The following is an 18,927-nucleotide window of genomic DNA, read 5'->3' on the forward strand; positions in this document are numbered from 1 at the left end:
TAAATTATGATTAAATTTCTCTAAAGTAGTTAATATAGTGTAACTGCTTTGAAAATAGATGCTATGTAAATAGCAGTTACACTATATGTACGAATAATGACAAGAAGAAAACTATAGATGTTTAGTACAGATATGGTTCTTATTTTCTGAGAAGTTTTGACACCCCCAGTTTCTCATTGAATGAACCCATAGATACAGAACCTAGGACTATTTTGTATGGGATTCAAGAATCAGTAGGTTTTTTTCAGCCAGGCAGTGGTGGTGCCTGTCTTTAATCCCAGCACTCGGGAGGCAGAGGCAGGTGGATCTCTGTGAGTCTGAGGCCAGCCTGGTCTACAGACTGAGTTCCAGGACAGGCTCCAAAACTACAGAGAAACCCTGTTTCGAAAAGACAAGCAAACAAACAAACAAAAGAATCTGTAGGTTTTTGTGTTGATGTGAACCAGTGCTTTGCTAGGGGAAGACAGTAACCTACAGGTATACCAAAAGGAGACTAGTTAACAAATTGTAGTACACTATACAATAGAAAATGATAAGCCATGTGGTGGTGGCACACACCTTTAATCCTAGCACACGGGAGGCAGAGGCAGGTGGATCTTGGTGAGTTCCAGGCCAACCTGGTCTACAAGAGCTAGTTTCAGGACAGGCTCCAAAGCTACAGAGAAACCCTGTCTTGAAAAACCAAAAAAAATTTTTAAAAAAGGAAGATACAAGTATCAAAAGTGATTTTATCTGTATATTCTTTTTTTTTTTTTAAAAAAAAGGCTTATTTAACTTTTAATTTTATATACATTGGTGTGAAGGTGTCAGATCCCCTGCAACTGAATCTTCAGACAGTTGTGAACTGTCATGTGGGTGCTGGGAACTGATCCCTGGTCCTCTGGAAGAGCAGTCAGTGCTCTTAACCACTGAGCCATCTCTCCAGCCCCCTTATCTGTATATTCTTATGTGGTCAATGTCCATTATATATTAAGTGAAGCAAGTACATTGGAGAAGATAATGCATAGTATTATTCCATATTCATTTTAAAAGATACTATCTGGGCCAGTGCTAGGTGGTGGTGGCACGCACCTTTAATCCCAGCACTTGGGAGGCAGAGGCAGGCAGATCTCTGTGAGTTCGAGGCCAGCCTGGCCTACAAGAGCTATTTCCATGACAGGCCCCAAAGCTACAGACAAACCCTGTCTTGAAAAACAAACAAACAAAAAAAGAAAATAAAAAACAGATATTATCTGGGCCCGTGAGATGGCTCAGTGCTTGCTGCCAAGCCTGATTACCTAAGTTTGACTCCTGGGACTCACAGGTTGGAAGGAGAGTACCAACTCCCACGAGTTGTCTAACCTCCTAACATGTATAGCATATTTGCCCCCTGCCCTATGCACGCACGCACACACACACACACATACACACACACACTCATGCACTAACAAATAAGAAAATAAATAAACATAACTTTACAAATTAATGGCTAGAGAGGTGACTCAGCTGTTAAGAGCACTGCCTGCTCTTTCTGAAGCCCTGAGTTCGATTCCCAGCACTCACAGAGTGACTAATAACTATTTATAATTTTGATTTTAGGGGGGACTAATGCTTTCTTGGCACCAATAAAATGCAAGATGATATACAGACATGGCACACAGGCAGGCAAAACACCTATCTACAGAAAATAATTCTATCAAGATAATACTTGTGGGTTGAAACTTGGTAGTGATTTGACTAACATGCATGATGCCCTGGGGTGGAGCACCAATAGTGAACAATAAATATAAATAAAAGTATGAAAGAATTATGTACAAAACTATGCAATCATCCCAATGTTTAAGGAAATGAAAAGCACTCTAATTGCCTATTTCATTCTTTTTATTTTTCCTCAGTGAGCACATATTTATTGTATAATTTTCAAATATAGTTACAAAAATTTAAGACAGATAAGATTAAAAAAAAGAACCCTTCAGAGCTGGTCTGGTCTGGTTTGTAGTACTGGATGAAACGCCTAAGGTCTTCTGCATGCTAAACAAGTACTTTCCCACTGAGCTAACCCCCACGTCTCCTCCTGAGATTCTTCTACATGATTGAAAATAAGGAAAAGTCTTTTATTATTGTTGTTGTTGTTTTTTATCTCAAATATAAGAAACATGCTTTACTGTTGAGTTACATTTTTTTTTTGTTTTGGTTTTTTGAGACAGGGTTTCTCTGTAGCTTTGGAGCCTGTCCAGAACTCACTCTGTAGACCAGGCTGGCCTCGAACTCACTGAGATCCACCTGCCTCTGCCTCCTGAGTGCTAGGATTAAAGACATGTGCCACCACTGCCCAGCCCTTTTATTTCTTTTTTATATTTGTTTTATTTACTTGGTTTTTAAATTTTATTTTATGTGTATTGGTGCTTTACCCGCATGTATGTGTGTATGCATGTATGTGTAAGGGATCAGATCCCCTGAAGCTGGAGTGGGGGAGTGATGCTGAGAATTGAACTCAGATCCCCTAAAAGAGAAGCCAGTGCTTTTAACAGCTGAGCCATCATCTCTCCAGCCTCCCTTTCTCTCTCTCTCTCTCTCTCTCTCTCTCTCTCTCTCTCTCTCTCTCTCTCTCTGTTTTTTGAGACAGGGTTTCTCTGTGTAACAGTTCAAGCTGTCCTGGAACTAGCTCTATAGATCAGGCTGGCCTGAAACTCATAGAGATCCACCTGCCTCTGCCTCCCAAGTGCTGAGATTAAAGGTGTGTGTCACCACCATCTGGCCCCTTTTACTTTTTAATTGACAAGAATTACATAGATTTATACAATACAGCTTGAGGAAAGCCTCTTATTACACTTTTTCAAAACAATGATTTGTTTGTTCTTTGAGAATTTCGTAATTTCGTGAAATGTTTGGTTTTATTCTTTCCCCTCCCCCAACTCCTTCCAGCTCGTCCCCATATTCTTCTCCATCCAACTTCAAGTTCCTCCTCTCTAAAAGCAACATAAGCATGGGCTGGGGCTTGTGCTGACCACACCTGAGCAGGAAGCCTGCCCTGACCGGTGCCGCTCTACGGAAGAACTCACTTTCCTTCTCCCAGCAGTTACCGGTTAGGGCTGGAACTCCGTGCCCACTTTTCCATGGCTGGGTTGGGAGTTTTTCTGGCTTGAAGTTCTGAAGATCTTGTGTGTGCTGTCCCCATTGTGTGACCACCTCTAGCTCTTAAGATCTTTCCGCCCCTTGTTTTGCATGGATCACTGAGCCTTGAGAAGGGTGTAGTATAGGCTTCCCAGTTAGGGCAGAGCCTTCCAAAGTCTTTTATTTTCTACAGAGGCTGTAATAGGCTTCTCTGCTAGTTATTGTCTACTTGCAAAAAGAACCTTCTCTGGTGAGGGTTGAGCAATGTGTTGATTAATGTGTATAACAATATGTCATCAGGAGTCATTTGACTGCTACATGCATTTAGCAAAAGAGCAGTAGGTTTTCCCCTAGGGTTCATGACCCTCCTGAGTCACAAGTTCTTGGAACTGTTTTGTTGTTGTTTTTAAGACAGTCTCTCACGTATATTACAGGACTCCCTGGAGCTGCTAAGTAGTCCAGACCAGTCTCATGTTTATGGCCATCTGCCCACCTTAGACTCCTGAGTACTGTGGTTACAGGTGTGGTTACAGGTGTGCTCTGTCGCACTCAGCTAACCGCACTGTTTTTATAGAGCCCTGGGTTAAAGCAAGGAAAAGTATTTTTGCTTACTATTTGCTGGATGTAGTGATGGCGTTGGTAACAGTGATGCTTCTTTTTTTTTTTTTTTTTTTTTTTTTTTTTTTTTTAAGATTGGGTTNNNCGAGACAGGGTTTCTCTGTAGCTTTGGAGCCTGTCCTGGCACTAGCTCTTGTAGACCAGGCTGGCCTCGAACTCACAGAGATCCGCCTGCCTCTGCCTCCCGAGTGCTGGGATTAAAGGCGTGCGCCACCACCGCCCGGCTAGTGATGCTTCTTTTAGTAACACTCGTCACTGTGGGGATTTACCTGCCATACATAAAGCTGAGGAATACCTTTGAAAATCTCCAGAAGGGGGAACTAACCCCTGCTTGTTTCCTATTAGACGAAGGCTATGTGATCCAGCGGAACATCTATGCCTGGGAGTCTCTGGGGATAGGGAAGTACCTGACTGCTCTGGCTGTCCTGGGACCTGTGTACATCATCCTGCTTTTCCTCATTGAAGCCAATGCATTCTGCAAACTGAGATCCAGGCTTTCTGGCTTTGTTAGGAAGGAAGAATTGGTGAGTAAATAGAGGTGAGAGTCATGTAAAACAGGTCAAGGCCTGGCTCTAAGGCAGTGGTCCACAGCCTTCCTAACGCTGCGACCCTTTACTACACAGTTCCTCGTGTTGTGTGACCCCAACCATACAATTATCTTCATTGCTATTTCAGAACTGTCATTTTGCTACTGTCACGAATGGTAATGTAAATGTCTGATATGCAGGATATCGGATATGCGACCCCTATGAAAGAGCTGCTCTACCCTCAAAGGGGTAGAACCCACAAGTAGAACCACCGCTCCAGAGCTTCCTTCCTGGGTTCTTTAGCTACCTTCATATATCAGAGGGATCCCAGGGCAGAGAGGTGACAGCCCATGTCCAGGGACCTTCAGAGGAAGAGAAGAACCTGACTCAGCCCCTGAGACCCTGGTCCATATATGGCCACCTGGGGTGTTTTAAAGGCCAGCTTCTCGGCTGAACAGGAACAAGCCCCTGGCTTGCTAGAACACCTTGTGAGACACCTTCTCCACAGTCAGCTAAAGAAAGGTCTGTTGTGTTTGCTCGTGGAACCAGCATCCTCTAGAGGACACTGGAGGGGTGGGCTTTTGTTCATCTTCCCTTTCCTGGGCTTTACGTTGGTTCTTCCGAAAGCTGATGGTTTGTGATTTGTGTGCCTACCTCACCACGGATGCAGTACCTTCAGGGTGCACCACAGAGGCCCGGTTCCTTGACGCCAGCCAAGCTCTACCTCCTACCCCTGTCAATGGAAACCAGTTACATGTCCACCCTTGTCTTGGAAACACAGGGAATATTCCTCGATGTAACAGAGCCGGAAGATGAAGATGGAGATATACTAGATGAGGCAGAAACCATCAAGTTTTATTTTGAAACATTACTAAAGAAAAATCCACTTATTGTTAAAGAAGTGTCAAAGGTAAAGCTAGATTTGTCTTTGCTCCTTTATCTGTTTTTTTTTTTTTTTTTTTTTTTTTTTTTTTTTTTTTTTTTTTTTTTTTTTTTTTTTTTTTTGTCTTTTATCTTTTTGTCTGTTTGATTTGGGACAGGATCCTGCTATACGGCCTACGTAGACCTACCTCTGCCTCCTGCATACTCTGGTTACAAGCATACGTCATGCCTGGTTCTTACAGTTGGCTTTAAAAAGCCAAGGATACTTTTCTTGTGGGCATTTTACACACAGAATCAGTCTTCTGCTGGGCAGACAGGCTTCCAGGGAAGACAGACTTAGGTTTCTCTGTCTGAGAATGAAACACACCTGAGTTCATTTTGTACTCAGAGACAGAGATCGTTGTAGCTTTGTTGTCTCTTCTGTGGTCTCCTGGATAAAGGGGGGGCCTGAGATAGTAAGGAATGAGAGCCATGCTTGCTAAAAGCTTGAGAAAGAATAGAAGGAGAGATGAAATAGGCTTGACCTTTCCTGTATCCACATAACAACTGTGGAGGTGCCAGGTGGGCAAGGGCTCTGGAAACTAATAGAGCCTCCCTCACTTATGCGATTCCTGGGAAGAATTTCAAAGGCACCTTTCAAACATCTGGGTATTTTATAGGATTCCCCCACCCCAGGTTTGTCAATCATGTTGTTTTCCTTCTGTGTCTAGTGATTAAAACACAAAAAAATAGGGACCTGGAGAGATGGCTCAGCAGTTAAGGGCACTGGTTGCTCTTCCCGAGGTCCTGAGTTCAATCCCCAGCAACCACGGGGGTGGCTCACAACCATCTGTAATGAGATCTGGTGCCCTCTTCTGGCCTGCTAGCATATATGCAGGCAGAATATTGTATACACAATAAATAAATCTTTAAAAAAAAAACCAGCCCAACATGCTTTTGATTCCAGTACTGGGGTGCTGTGGAACAATCTTTGCACACTGCAAATATTTATTGCTCTCATTGTTAATAAAATAAGAACGATGATTGGCCAATGACTAGATGGGATTTTCAGGACAGAGAGAACACTGGGAAGGACAGAGTCAGAAGAGTCACCAGACAAAAATGAAGCAGGACATGAAGGAGAGGGAAAAGCCACAACAAGCCTCGGCACCGCACATAGGTTAATAGAATGGGTTAATTTGAGTTTTAAGGGCTAGTTAGTAATAAGCCTAAGCTATCTGCTGAGCATTTATAAATAATATTAAGTCCTTGAGTGGTTATTTTAGAAGCGAGCTGCTTGCGATCCCGAACAACAAAAACTCTGCCTACACTGTGGAGACAGAGGCAGGTGGATCTCTAAATTTGAAGCCAGCCTGGTTGACAGGGTGAGTTCCAGAACAGCGAGGGCTACACAGAGAAACCCTGTTTTGAAAAACAAAAACAAACAAAAAAACAAACCAAACAAAAAAATAACCCTTAAGCAACATCAAAGGGTTTTATTTGCTCAGAGACAGAGAGAAATGGTGAACCAAGCTGACAATGAGCAGGGGCTGTCGGAAGAAAGGGAACTTTCTGGGTAGTGGCCGGAAGGAGAAAGTAGTCTGAGCTTGGGTCCTAAGAGGCAGCTCTCAGACCTGCGAGACAGTGTGCAATGGCTGCTGACCTCCTCTCTTCATCTCTGCCTCGTGTCTCTCAGGTCTATAAAGGGAAGGTACCTCTGCTGGCTGTGAACAAGGTGTCCTTCACCGTTGAAGAAAAAGAATGCTTTGGCCTTCTTGGCCTCAATGGAGCTGGGAAGACTTCCATTTTCAACATGCTGACTGGAGAGCAGCCCATCACTTCAGGGGATGTCTTTGTCAAGGGTTGCAACGTCAAGTCTGACCTGGCAAAGGTGGGTATGGTGCACAACCAATATCGGTGACTGGATTCAGGGTCATGAAGCTTGGAGCTTGATCTCTAAAAAGTAATCCCCTGAATCTAAATGCACCCTTAGATGCTTCTCTGAACTCTTGGTCAGATATAGCACTAGCTCTCATATGCCCACAGGAACCATAGGGATGAGGGAACACACATCCTCCTGTCATTTAAGGTACCATCCAGGTTACCCAGTTGGCAGCCATGGTCAGTGGAGGCTCCCACCACTGAGGCTCCTCAGATGTGTTCTCTTAGCCCATTTCTACTACAGTCACCCTAGTCTGTATCTTCCCTGTTTCTCTGTAGAATCTGGTAGTTCTGGCTTTTCCAACTTCTTCTGCTTATCCCACAGGTTCCCCCTCTTTGTTCATCTCTGTCCCTAACAACTCTTTCTCAGACTCTTTTAGTAACTCTTTCGTCTTGCTTTGAGACAGGATCTTAAAATGTAATCAAAGAACAAATTTTACTAATTTAAAAAAAAAAATTTAAAAACCTTCTCTGGGTATATAGCGGCTAACCTGAGTTGGGAGCAGGGTTGTATGGGGATCTATAGAACATAATATTCAGTTAGAAAGGCACATTAGGCAACAGTAAATATGGGATGGTGCCATTGACAAACTTCATCCAGTCTGTTGTAGGAGAGCATGTCTGTGGAACCCTGCACAGAAGTCTGGAGGATACATACATTCCAGTCAGACCGCAGGCCCTGGTGGAGACACCAGGGCTCTTTATGTAAATGCTTCATGAAGGAAATCTACTTATAGATTACATGTCTAATAGAAAATATTTCTAACGTGAGGGCCAATGAGATGGTTCAGTGAGTGCAGGCACACTGCAAACGCCCGAGCTCCATCTCTGAAACCCATCTGAAGGTATGAGGAGAGAACCAAGCACAAAATTGTCCTCTGGTCTCCAGTTATGAACCTTGGCATTCTTGCACCCATTTCCGCCTCTACATATATAAGAAGAAGGAGGAGGAGACGTAGTAGTAGTAGTAGTAACTTCTTAAAAAGGAAGAAAAGTAAAAACCAAGATGCTTCTCCTGACTCCTAAAATAAGGGGCACTAAGTGCTTCAGGTTTTGGTACGTGTGGAGCAGGAGGAGGGAACCAAGCCGCAGCCCTCCTCTTCCATTCTTTAGCAGCCTGTTCACCAACACTACCAGCGTTGCCATCCTCCCACTCCTGGCTCCCTCATGCTGCAATGTTCCTCACGTAGACAAGCCCTAGGCGGTGTCCCAGAACTGCTGGGTTGGCAGACAGGAAACTGGCCCAAGAGGCTTCACTCTGATGTGTCTCCCTCCCTCAGGTGCGCCAGTATATTGGTCACTGTCCTGAATTTGATGCCCTGCTAAACTTCATGACAGGAAGAGAGATACTTGTCATGTATGCCCGTATCCGGGGCATCCCTGAATGCCACATTAAAGTCTGTGTAGACCAGATCCTTGAGGACTTACTCTTGCACGTGTATGCAGACAAGCTGGTAAAGACCTATAGGTGAGATCTGGGGATTCCCTCATCCTTCCCACCTCCATTTGCAAGATAACCGCAGTTCTCAGCGCTGGGGTGTAGGGTTAAGCCCATCAGCTCAGGCATGGAGGAGCTGTGTAGTCCTTGCCACGGAAGATGGGGTGAAGGGAAGCTGGCTTCTATCCCAAGCCAGAGGCAGTTTTTTGTGCTGAGAACAGGTATATGTTATCAAGTGTGATTATAACAGCTAGATGGGCAGATCTTTATGTCTGTTTGTTCATGGCAAGCTTCCTATTGGGTAGGTTTTCATATTAGACCCATAGTTACCTCATCCTGATATGTCTCCCAAGAAGTCCGAGGTGGTTTATCACTGTTGCCAGTAACAGAATCCTAACTCAGATTAATCAAAGCAAGGCAAAAGATTGATTTACTTTTTTAATATTTATTCATTTATTATGTATTTATTTATTATAGATAGTGTTCTGTCTGCATGTATGCCTGCAGGCCAGAAGAGGGCACCAGACCTCATTACAGATGGTTGTGAGCCACCATGTGGTTGCTTGGAATTGAACTCAGGACCTTTGGAAGAGCAGGCAATGCTCTTAACCGCTGAGCCATCTCTCCAGCCTCACATTTTTACAAACTTTAAAAGATAAATTACATACTGTAAAATAGTTGAAAATAGGCGGGCAAGAAAACAAAAACAAAACAAAAAGCCAGGTGGTGGTAATACACACCTTTAACCCCAGCACTCGGGAGGCAGAGGCAGGCGGATTGCTGTGAGTTCGAGGCCAGCCTGGTCTACAAGAGCTAGTTCCAGGACAGGGTCCAAAGCTATAGAGAAACCCTGTCTCAAAAAGTGGGGAGGGGGCACTAACTGTCCAAATCCACAGGCTCTCCTCACACTACACACTGTGCCCCTGTAGGCAGGTGTCCAGCAGTACCCCAGGTTTGGAACTGGAGAGTGGCGAGATGCTGCTGACTGGCAGTGAATCCAGGTGTCCAATAAAGAGTCCCTGCCCCTTCCCCCGGTCTGTTGGCTTGAGTCTTTGGCAGCTTTTTATATTTCCTTCCATATTTAGAGGATCAAATAAATTTACATTTAAAAAGTCTAGAGGCCAGGTGATGGTGACTCACACCTTTAATCCCAGCACTCAGGAGGCAAAGGCAGGTGGATTTCTGTCAGTTTTCGCCAGTTTGCTCTACATAGAGAGTTCCAGGACAGCTGAGGCTACACAGAGAAACCCTGTCTTGAAAAGTCAGAAAAAATAAAGAAAGAAAGAAAAGTTTAGACTAGAGTTTTGCACACAGTGAATGCTATGTGAGTTTAATGTGGGGAGGGCCGGGAAGGATGGCTCAGCACTTGAGAGTGCTTCCTGCTCTTGCAGGGGACCCGGGTTTAGTTCTCCAGCACCCATAAAGCAGCTCAAAACTGCTTGGAACTCCAGTTCTAGAGAATCTGATGCCCTCTGGCTGTCATGGGTACCTGCATGCAGGCACACACACATATACATAAATTTTATAAATTAAGAAAAAAAATAAGCAAAGCCAGTATAGTGGTGTGCATCTATAGTCCCATGCTTCTTGAAAGGCCGAGTCAGGAGGATGAGAAGCCAAGGCCAGCTGGGACTACATAGTAAGCATCTCAAGAAAAACAGCTAACTAAAATGGTCTTACACCCTTACTCTCAGATGGGTGGTGCCCTACCCCCAGTACTCATAGAGACCTTTGAAGGGTCTCAACCCTTCAACCTGGACATCTAGGTCCATTCAGACCTTTAGTGAGCAAACCAAGTCACGATTCAACCTGAGTGAGGCCGCACCAGAGTAGGCATCACCTCAGAGAAGGAAAGAGTCGGGGGCTGAACAAGTGGGCTTCAACGCCGGAGGCCACAATCACCATTCTCCATGTCCCCACCTTATCCCATCCACACCCAGTGGTGGCAACAAGCGCATGCTGAGCACCGGCATCGCCCTCATTGGAGAGCCTGCGGTCATCCTCCTGGATGAGCCGTCCACCGGCATGGACCCTGTGGCCCGACGCCTACTCTGGGACACTGTGGCCCGGGCCCGTGAGTCTGGCAAGGCCATTGTCATCACCTCCCACAGGTAGAGTTGCATCTGTGGGTCGGGGCAGAGCCAGAACAGGTGGCTGGGGTGGGCCCAGGTGAACAGAAGATACGGCAGCAGCCGCGCAGGCTCTGCCAGGACATTTCCCAGGCTCTGCATGTGGGTACAGTCAGCGTGGGGAATCGGGAATGGCCTGATCTAGGCACAGATGCCCTCCTGTCTGCACAAGCCTTTGACATCCAGGGTGGGCATCGGCCTCCTCCAGCGCTGTCTCAGGCTCTCTCCCTTTCCCCAGTATGGAGGAGTGTGAAGCCTTATGTACCCGGCTGGCCATCATGGTTCAGGGCCAGTTCAAGTGCCTGGGCAGCCCACAGCACCTCAAGAGCAAGTTTGGCAGTGGCTACTCCCTGCAGGCCAAGGTGCGGAGTGAAGGGAAGCACGAAGTCCTGGAGGAGTTCAAGGCGTTTGTGGAGCTGACCTTCCCAGGTGTGTGATGGTGCTGGACACCCTGCCTGGACCTGTTAGCTGTCACACTCGGGCTGCCCTTTCTAGCCCTCCAGTCCAGCCCTCACAGAAGCAGTCTCTCTTTTGTGCAGGCAGCAGTCTGGAAGACAAGCATGAAGGTATGGTCCAGTACTACCTCCCTGGCCACGGCCTCACTTGGGCAAAGGTGAGTGCACCTCTTATTTCTCCTGCTCTCTAGAAGTGGCATTCATGTGTCCTCTGCCAACACTGGAAATGTTTGTGTGCAAGTCATGAGGCATAAGGTTGAGCTGGAAGGAGCCTCAGAAGTCAGCTCTCCCCCCCCCCCCAGCTTTCAGGGAGCAGGGAGCAGGCCTAGAGAGGAGCTACATGCCCAGTGCCACATAGCAGGCCACAGACCCAGTGGGACACCGCTTCCTGCCACCATTCCCACAGGCCTGACTCCTTTGGAGGTACTCTGTAGCAGCTTCCTGAGACCAGCACTCTGTGCCTTGTCACAGCTCCCAGGGGATGGCTGTCTCTGCACTTCACCTGTCCCTGTGGCCACCCCATCACCTACGGGTGGACTTATCTGCAGCAACTGGCTTCCTCTGCTGCAGGTGTTTGGCATTATGGAACAAGCCAAGAAGGATTATATGTTGGAAGACTATTCCATCAGCCAGGTCTCTCTGGAGGACATCTTCCTGAGCTTCACCAGCCCTGTGTCCTCCACGGAAGGACAATTCCGACAGGGGCAAGCTGTCCTAGCCAGCCCGTCTTCACCCTCTCACTCCGTCTCACCTCCTTCCTCCAGTCCTTCTTATCAGCCTCCCCCGCCTCCATCTCCACCTCCCTTAGAGCCTGTCCCGCTGTAATAAAGACCCTAGTGCAGGGTAGCGTGCTGTGCACAGCCTGCCGTGTTAGTCACTCTGACACTGTGACAGATTCCCTAGCGGAAGCAGCTTAAGGGTGACGTGGTTTATTTTGGACCATAGTTCAGTGATACAGTCCCTCATGACGTGGAAGTAGTACAGGAACGTGAAGCAGCTGGTCACCTGACATCCTCAGTCAGGAAACCCAGAGCAATGAACACCTGTGCTTGGCTCACTTTCCCCTTTCTTTTTTCCTTTTCTTTTCTTTTTCTTTTTTTCAAGACAGGGTTTCTCTGTGGTTTTGGAGCCTGTCCTGGAACTAGCTCTTGTAGACCAGGCTGGTCTCGAACTCACAGAGATCCGCCTGCCTCTGCATCCCTCACTTTCCCCTTTCTGTACACTCCTGGATCCCCACGCACAGTGGGTCTTCCCACCCCGACCTACTCAAGACAGTCCCCCACAAGCATATTCACGGCCAGTCTGTTCAGCGATCCTAGGTCTCATCAGCTGACTATCCAAATCCCATCCCTTGGCAACTCAACACCAAAGCACATTACTTAAATCATAGCCTTTCTCTTTGTCCTCGTTCATCTCATAGTGCAAGGTACAAAAGTCCCCATAGACTCTAACAGCTTTAACAGTGAAAAGTCCACAGCTCACATCTCATCTGAGATTCAAGGCAACCTTTTTTGGGTGTGTGGAGGGCTTCAAGATAGGGTTTCTGTGTTGTAACAGCTGTGGCTGTCCTGGAACTAGCTTTATAGACCAGGCTGGTCTTGAACTAACGGAGATCTTCCTGCCTCTGCCTCCCAAGTACTAGGATTAAAGGTGTGTGCCACCACTACCCGACTCAAGGCAACCTCTTAACTGTTAAATTCTATAAAGCCCAAAACAAGTTATATAATTGCAACATACAATGGCACAGCGTAGACATTCTCTTTCCAAACTGGGAAAATAGAGCTTAGCAAAGAACCACCAGCTAAAGTGTAAACATGGAGATCACTGTGTAGACAAGGGTGGCCTCTAACTCAGAGATTTGCCTGCCTCTGCTTTCTTTTCTTTTCTTTTTTTTTTTTTTTTTTTTTTTGGTTTTTCGAGACAGGGTTTCTCTGTGGCTTTGGAGCCTGTCCTGGAACTAGCTCTGTAGACCAGGCTGGTCTTGAACTCACAGAGATCCGCCTGCCTCTGCCTCCCAAGTGCTGGGATTAAAGGCGTGCACCACCATTGCCCGGCCTGCCTCTGCTTTCATAACTGAAAAGCCAGTACCATCAGGTCAATGAAGCAGAATCCTGCTGTGGGCTCAAGCCTCAGCCACGCCCCCCTGGACCACAGCTGTGTGAGCTTCCCATGCTGGCCCTGGAGCACTTCCCTAGGCTATCGCTTTCGAGAAGCCAGGAACCCTTTCAATTCATTCACTTTCAAATAAATCTGGATCTCGACAAGATAGACGGGGATTACCCAAAACAGCTCTGTTACTGCCTGCACAGTGCAGAGACTTCTTTTCAGCGGTGCTGACTTTACCAGTTACATTGCTTTCTCTGAACAGCTCAGATACTCGCCTGTCTTCCTAACAAATGAATTCATCACCCTTACATCCCTCACTCTAACTCTCAGGGTGTGGGAACCAGATTCTAGGAGAAACTATCATCACACGACAGGCCCCTGGTCGAGTCCATGTCCACCTCTGAGACTCCGCGAACTGAGCTTCCACGGTCCAAAGATGCCATCCTCGCCCCCCAAGCTCCCACCGGAATGGCTCACTAAGCTCTGCTCACAGCGTTCCAGAGCTTCTCTGGCCCAAAGTCTCAAACTCTCCTACACTTCCCCACTTCCAAAGGTCAGGTTTATGACAGCAACGGCAACGCCTCTTGTCTGTGTAAATGTTTTTAGTTGTTTACCTTGCACTGTAAAATATCTTGACAAAAGCATCTTCAGAGTTGACTCAGGTCACTGTCCACTACGGCGGAAAAAACTGGTCTCATCATGGCCACAATCAGGAAGCAGAGATCATGAGTACCTGTATTTGGCTCCACGTTCTGTTCTTTTTAAACATTCCGAGACTTCCAAGGGAATGGTGCCTCCCACGTGGGTGGGTCTTCCCATCTCAGCCAAGATAAACAATGCTCCACAAGCTGACAAGTGAGATTAGCATCAACCTGCCGGGGTTGCACGGTTAGCTCACAGCCAAGTAAACCAAAACCGGGGGATCGTCCCAAGTTGCACTCACTGGGCAGAGTGGCACAAATGCTCCAGAGCCTGGTGCAGAACCCCGGTGCATTTCAGAGGCAGTGAATGCCCCCCGAGGTCCATCTGATGACCTGTGGGCTCTTCGAGACCTGGCCGTGGGAATGTAGGAAGCTGGCGGAGACCGCTGTGGGAAAGCATGTGGGAGGGCCGAGAATCAGAGCCCGCGTCTGAGTCCTCTGGACAAGTCATGCTGTCTGGAAGGAAGCGGTGGAAACTGTGGGGATGGTGGGTGTATATTTATTTCCCAATTTCATCCCATCCCATAGTGATGCTAGAGTTACCTCTTCAGAGGGGAGGAATGTACGGTTACATTGAAGGTCCATCAAGGGAATGCTATAACTTACTAGCCAAATGGTTGGAATCTCTTTCTGAGTGGAGACATGCCACTGCCTCCTTTCCTAAGAGTTCATTATAGCCAGCATGATGGCACATGCCTTTTTTTTTTTTTTTTTGAGACAGACTTTTTCTATAACTGTGGAGCCTGTCCTAGAACTAGCTCTTGTAGACCAGGCAGGCTCGAACTCATTGAAATCCACCTGCCTCTGCCTCCCGAGTGCTGGGATTTAAGGCCACCACTGCCTGGTGGCACATGCCAGCTCTTGAGAGGCAGAGACAAGCAAATCTCTGAGTTCGAGACCAACCTGATCTACAGAGTGAGTTCCAGGGTAGCCAGGGCTATGCAGAGAGACCTTGTCTCAATATAAAACAAAAGGGAAAAAAAAAGGAAAAGTTAATTCAATTGAATAAGTTACCTGACCAAGGTGCAATCCTTCAGGAAGGCAGGTTCACTTAAAGCCATGCCAAAGAAATGGGAGGTGTCTTCATTACTTTTCTATTGTCATGAAACACTATGACCAAGCCAGCTTAGAAAAGGAAACATTTAACTGGGGCTTTGCTTCAAATGTCAGAGGGTAAGCTGGGCGGCGGTGGCGCACGCCTTTAATCCCAGCACTCGGGAGGCAGAGGCAGGCGGGTCTCAGTGAGTTCGAGCCCAGGTGGTATGGTCTATAAAGGGAGTTCCAGGACAGCCAGGACTGATACACAGAAAAACCCTGTCTCAAAAAACAAAATCAAAGAGAGTGAGCCCATGACCAAGATGGTGAGGATGAAGGCAGTGAGCGGGTAGGCATGGGGCTGGAGCAGCAGCTGAAAGGTCACATCAGAACACAACCACAGCAGAGAGAGAGCTGAGGAATGGTGTGGCTTTGAAACCTCTTCCAACAGAGCCACACCTCCTGAGACTTACCGGGTCCACCAGCTGGAGGCCAAGCTTCAAACATAGGAGATGATGGGGCCCTTTTCATTCAAACCACCGCAGGAGGAGTGACCCCTTTCATGAGATATTATACGTGTGTCTCTCAGAATCCCAGCCCTCTTGGGGGTGCTTACAGACCCACAGCCATGCAGCTTTGTTAGCTTGACCTTTCCTTTTCTCTCTCTCTTATAAGCATGCTCTCCCTAACACTTTGAACTCCCTCACTTTGGCTCTAAAGCCCCACAACCCCACTCTTTGCTGCTTTCTGTGATGTGGCTTCCTGCTCACCAAACCTCTATGAATAACCCTAAGGCCATAGCTTTCTGGCTTCGTCTCCTCCATCTCCCTCCTCTGGGCAGCTTCTGATATTTATGGTTTGCCTGTTCTGCGGTTTTTCTTTTAAACTCTAATAAAATTGTGTGTGAGCTTCAAAAAGAAGAAGAAATGTTAGGGGCCAGGCTGCTTCTCCTCGCATACCCTGGACCTGCAGGGACAGAAGAGACCTCCGGAGGAGTATGGCTCCCACGCGGCTCTCCCCCACACCACACTGAATGACCTCTGTCAGAACCAGAGGAATTCAAGAAGGCCATCTCTTGACCCCGTGCAGATGCGCCAGCGATTCACTTCCTAAGTATGCTTCTTATTTCTTTCTGTTATTTAATCTCCACTCTTGCATATATGTGTCATGATGGTTTTTCTTTACTGTGTATATCGCTCAGTTAGATTTTAAGATTGTTCTGTATGTTTCTCCACTCGGTATCCTCTAAGGCATTCTTTACTAAACATTTTCCCCCCCGACAGGGTCTCTTCACATAGCCGGGCTATCCTGGATCTTGTTATGTTGACCAGGCTGGCCTCCCACTCACGGGATCTGCCTGCCTCCGCCTCCTGAGTGTTTTACTGTGCTTTTCATCCATATTTCATATACTTTCTTATTTCTATGTCTTTTCCTCTTCCAGCCTTTCCCTTTCATTGCTTTTACTTTTTAATTGTAATTTTCTATGGCTTTAACAGTCCCTAGAATCTGTGGATTCTAACAGCATCCCATACTCCCTATACCTTACTTCCTCATTTTTTTTTTTGTTGTTGTTGTTGATTTTTTTTCCTTTTCAAAAATCAATCTGGCCTTTAAACAAAAGACTCAGGAGGCAAAGGCGGGTGAATCTCTGTGAGTTCAAGGCCAGCCTAGTCTATAATAGCAAGTTCCAGGACAACACAGAGAAACTGTTTTGAAAAACAAAAATCAATCTAATATCTATCCCATCCTCACCCACCTAATATTATTAATTAAAATACCACTATACTCTGTATTATCCTTAGTTGTTTATCCTCCAGTCGTTATGGAAACCACGTGGGCTATTGCCGTTAATTAGCTGGTGTACACGCACAGTGGGGGACTCCAGCTGTGACCGCTCTCACACTCACCGTTCCACCCAGAGAAAAATGTCCAGGCGATACAGGCACCCTGAGCTGCTGGCCTGAGGAACTGATTGCTGAATTTCTACTCCTTCTAAGACCCTCTCAGCTGAAAGGATACAGCTGATTTTTTTAAAAAGCAACAAAATAACCCCTGATAAACACCAATGCAGTTGCATAATAAACATAAAAAAAAAAGCAACATGACTCATCCGAAACTGACTAATCCTACAGTAGCAGTGCCCAGTAATGGGACTCTTTGAGCACGCACTTAGAAAAGAAATTGAAGAAAAATTAGACTCCCGTGGGTCCAGCGTGGTTCGGCACATAAAGGCATTTGTTGTGCAAGCCTGATGACCTGCGCTGAATCCATGGATCCCACATAGTACGGATTCTTGGAAGTTACACTCTGGCTTCCACATGCTATGCTGCGCGCACACACACACACTTTAAGGAAAATAAGCTCCTGATTGGAAACACAAATTATCAAAATAAAGTGGAACAAGTTATCAAATGTGAATTCAATAAAAAGAAATACTGAAAAAAACTGAAATGCTGGAAGTAAATACATAAGTAAAATAAAAAGCTCTGTGAAGAAAATTAAATAAATATTAGCTAGTCAGTTTTTGTCAACTTTGTACAAGCTGGGGTCATCTGGGAAGAGGAACTTCAATTGAAAAACTATCAGATCTGCCTGGCATTCTCTGGATTAATGATTGTCGTGGCAGAATCCAGCCGGCTGGGGGCCATGTCACTACCGGAGCAGGTAGCTGTGAATTGTGCAAGAAAGCTGGCTGAGCAGGGCAGTGGTGGCACACACCTTTAAGTCCAGCATTCGGGAAGCAGAGGCAGGTAGATTGCTGAATTTGACACCGACCTGGTCTACAGAGTGAGTTCCAGGACAGCCAATGCTACACAGAACCCTGTCTCAAAAAACAAAACAAAACAAAACAAAATGGAAGGAAGGAAGGAACAGCAAGGAAAGAAAGCAGGCCGAGGAAGCTCTGGAGAACAAACCAAAAGGCAGCGTTCCACCACAGCCCCTGCTTCCGTTCTTCCCTGACTCCCGTTCGTGCTGAACTGTAACCTGTAAGCAAGCACACAACCCCTTCCCTTCACAACCTGCTTTCAGTCACTGTCCTTATCATAGCAGCAGACAGCAAACTAAGACATGCTACAAGCCCCCAAAAGCTCTGTGGGAAGCCTTAGATCCAACAAGGGCAAAGATTTAACTAAGGCGGTATGAGTAGGAATTCCAAGATACACAAAACACTGTGAAAGGACTAGATAGAAGAAGGAGGAGAATCTTGTTCTCAGGGCACTGAAAACATGTTCAAAAGAATCATGACAAAATTACTCAGAGTTAGAGGAAAGGACTAATACAAAAGACCTTCAGAACACCAAACAGTCAAGACCTCCTCCCCCAAAAAAGAATCTCCATCATCATATTGAAACACTAAATATACAATACAAAGGAAGTTTATTGAAAGCAAGATAGAAATACCAAAACACATATAAAAGCAAGCCTATCATGGATTCCATAGTTCACAGCAGACTCACTGCCATAGGTACTGGAGTTGATTCCATGAAATAAGGCTCAGAGGAGCAATGTGAATCTTCCCAGAGGAGGCTGGGGACCCAGAGGGCATACACGGAGCTCTAGAGGGCCAGAGTGCCTCTTATAGTGAGTCATGCAAAGATAATCATAATGCAAAAAAAGAAAGGAAGTCATTAAACCATGTTTACTGAAGAGTCCAAGAATAAGAATATAAAAATGTAGATTCCAGAAGTAAGAAAGTAGAAATAAAGAAATATAAAGTTGTAAGCCTAGGAGAATGAGAACAGGCTGTCAGCAGCTTTCTCAGTAGCTCAAGGATTAACTATTAACATTGGGCTACTCTGCTTTACAACCCATAGCTCTATTTGCGAGACTGAAGTGGCCCTCTGCAAATTTAGGGTGGCACCACAATCTGAGGGTCAGCTTTTAGATAACATTCGGGCCATCCGTGATTAACGATGGATGGATTAACTTAAAGGAGATGGATATACATGACCTCTGGGTTATGCATTACCCCTGCTCCGTGAAACCGGCAGCATCAAAGGGGAGAGCACAGCGCTTCAGTAA

At 46.2% G+C, this 18,927-nt stretch overlaps 1 protein-coding gene across 1 annotated transcript in view; it reads left to right on the top strand.

The window, feature by feature from the left end:
* The window catches only part of LOC126513188 (ATP-binding cassette sub-family A member 17-like), a 72,004-nt gene extending 59,238 nt beyond the window's left edge, over nucleotides 1-12,766 (top strand). The window contains exons 23-30 of the mRNA XM_050161472.1: nucleotides 4,057-4,235; nucleotides 5,020-5,148; nucleotides 6,796-6,990; nucleotides 8,321-8,508; nucleotides 10,419-10,589; nucleotides 10,846-11,036; nucleotides 11,147-11,220; nucleotides 11,633-12,766. Of these exons, the coding sequence (XP_050017429.1) occupies nucleotides 4,057-4,235; nucleotides 5,020-5,148; nucleotides 6,796-6,990; nucleotides 8,321-8,508; nucleotides 10,419-10,589; nucleotides 10,846-11,036; nucleotides 11,147-11,220; nucleotides 11,633-11,887 (1,382 nt within the window). The 3' untranslated portion in view covers nucleotides 11,888-12,766. The remainder of the gene's footprint in view (nucleotides 1-4,056; nucleotides 4,236-5,019; nucleotides 5,149-6,795; nucleotides 6,991-8,320; nucleotides 8,509-10,418; nucleotides 10,590-10,845; nucleotides 11,037-11,146; nucleotides 11,221-11,632) is intronic.
* The last annotated feature ends 6,161 nt before the right edge of the window (nucleotides 12,767-18,927 follow it).

The sequence above is a fragment of the Alexandromys fortis genome, unplaced genomic scaffold (assembly GCF_014885135.2).
Source record: "Alexandromys fortis isolate MF-2015 unplaced genomic scaffold, M_Fortis_MF-2015_v1.1 scaffold_29, whole genome shotgun sequence".
Taxonomy (NCBI): Eukaryota; Metazoa; Chordata; class Mammalia; order Rodentia; family Cricetidae; genus Alexandromys; species Alexandromys fortis.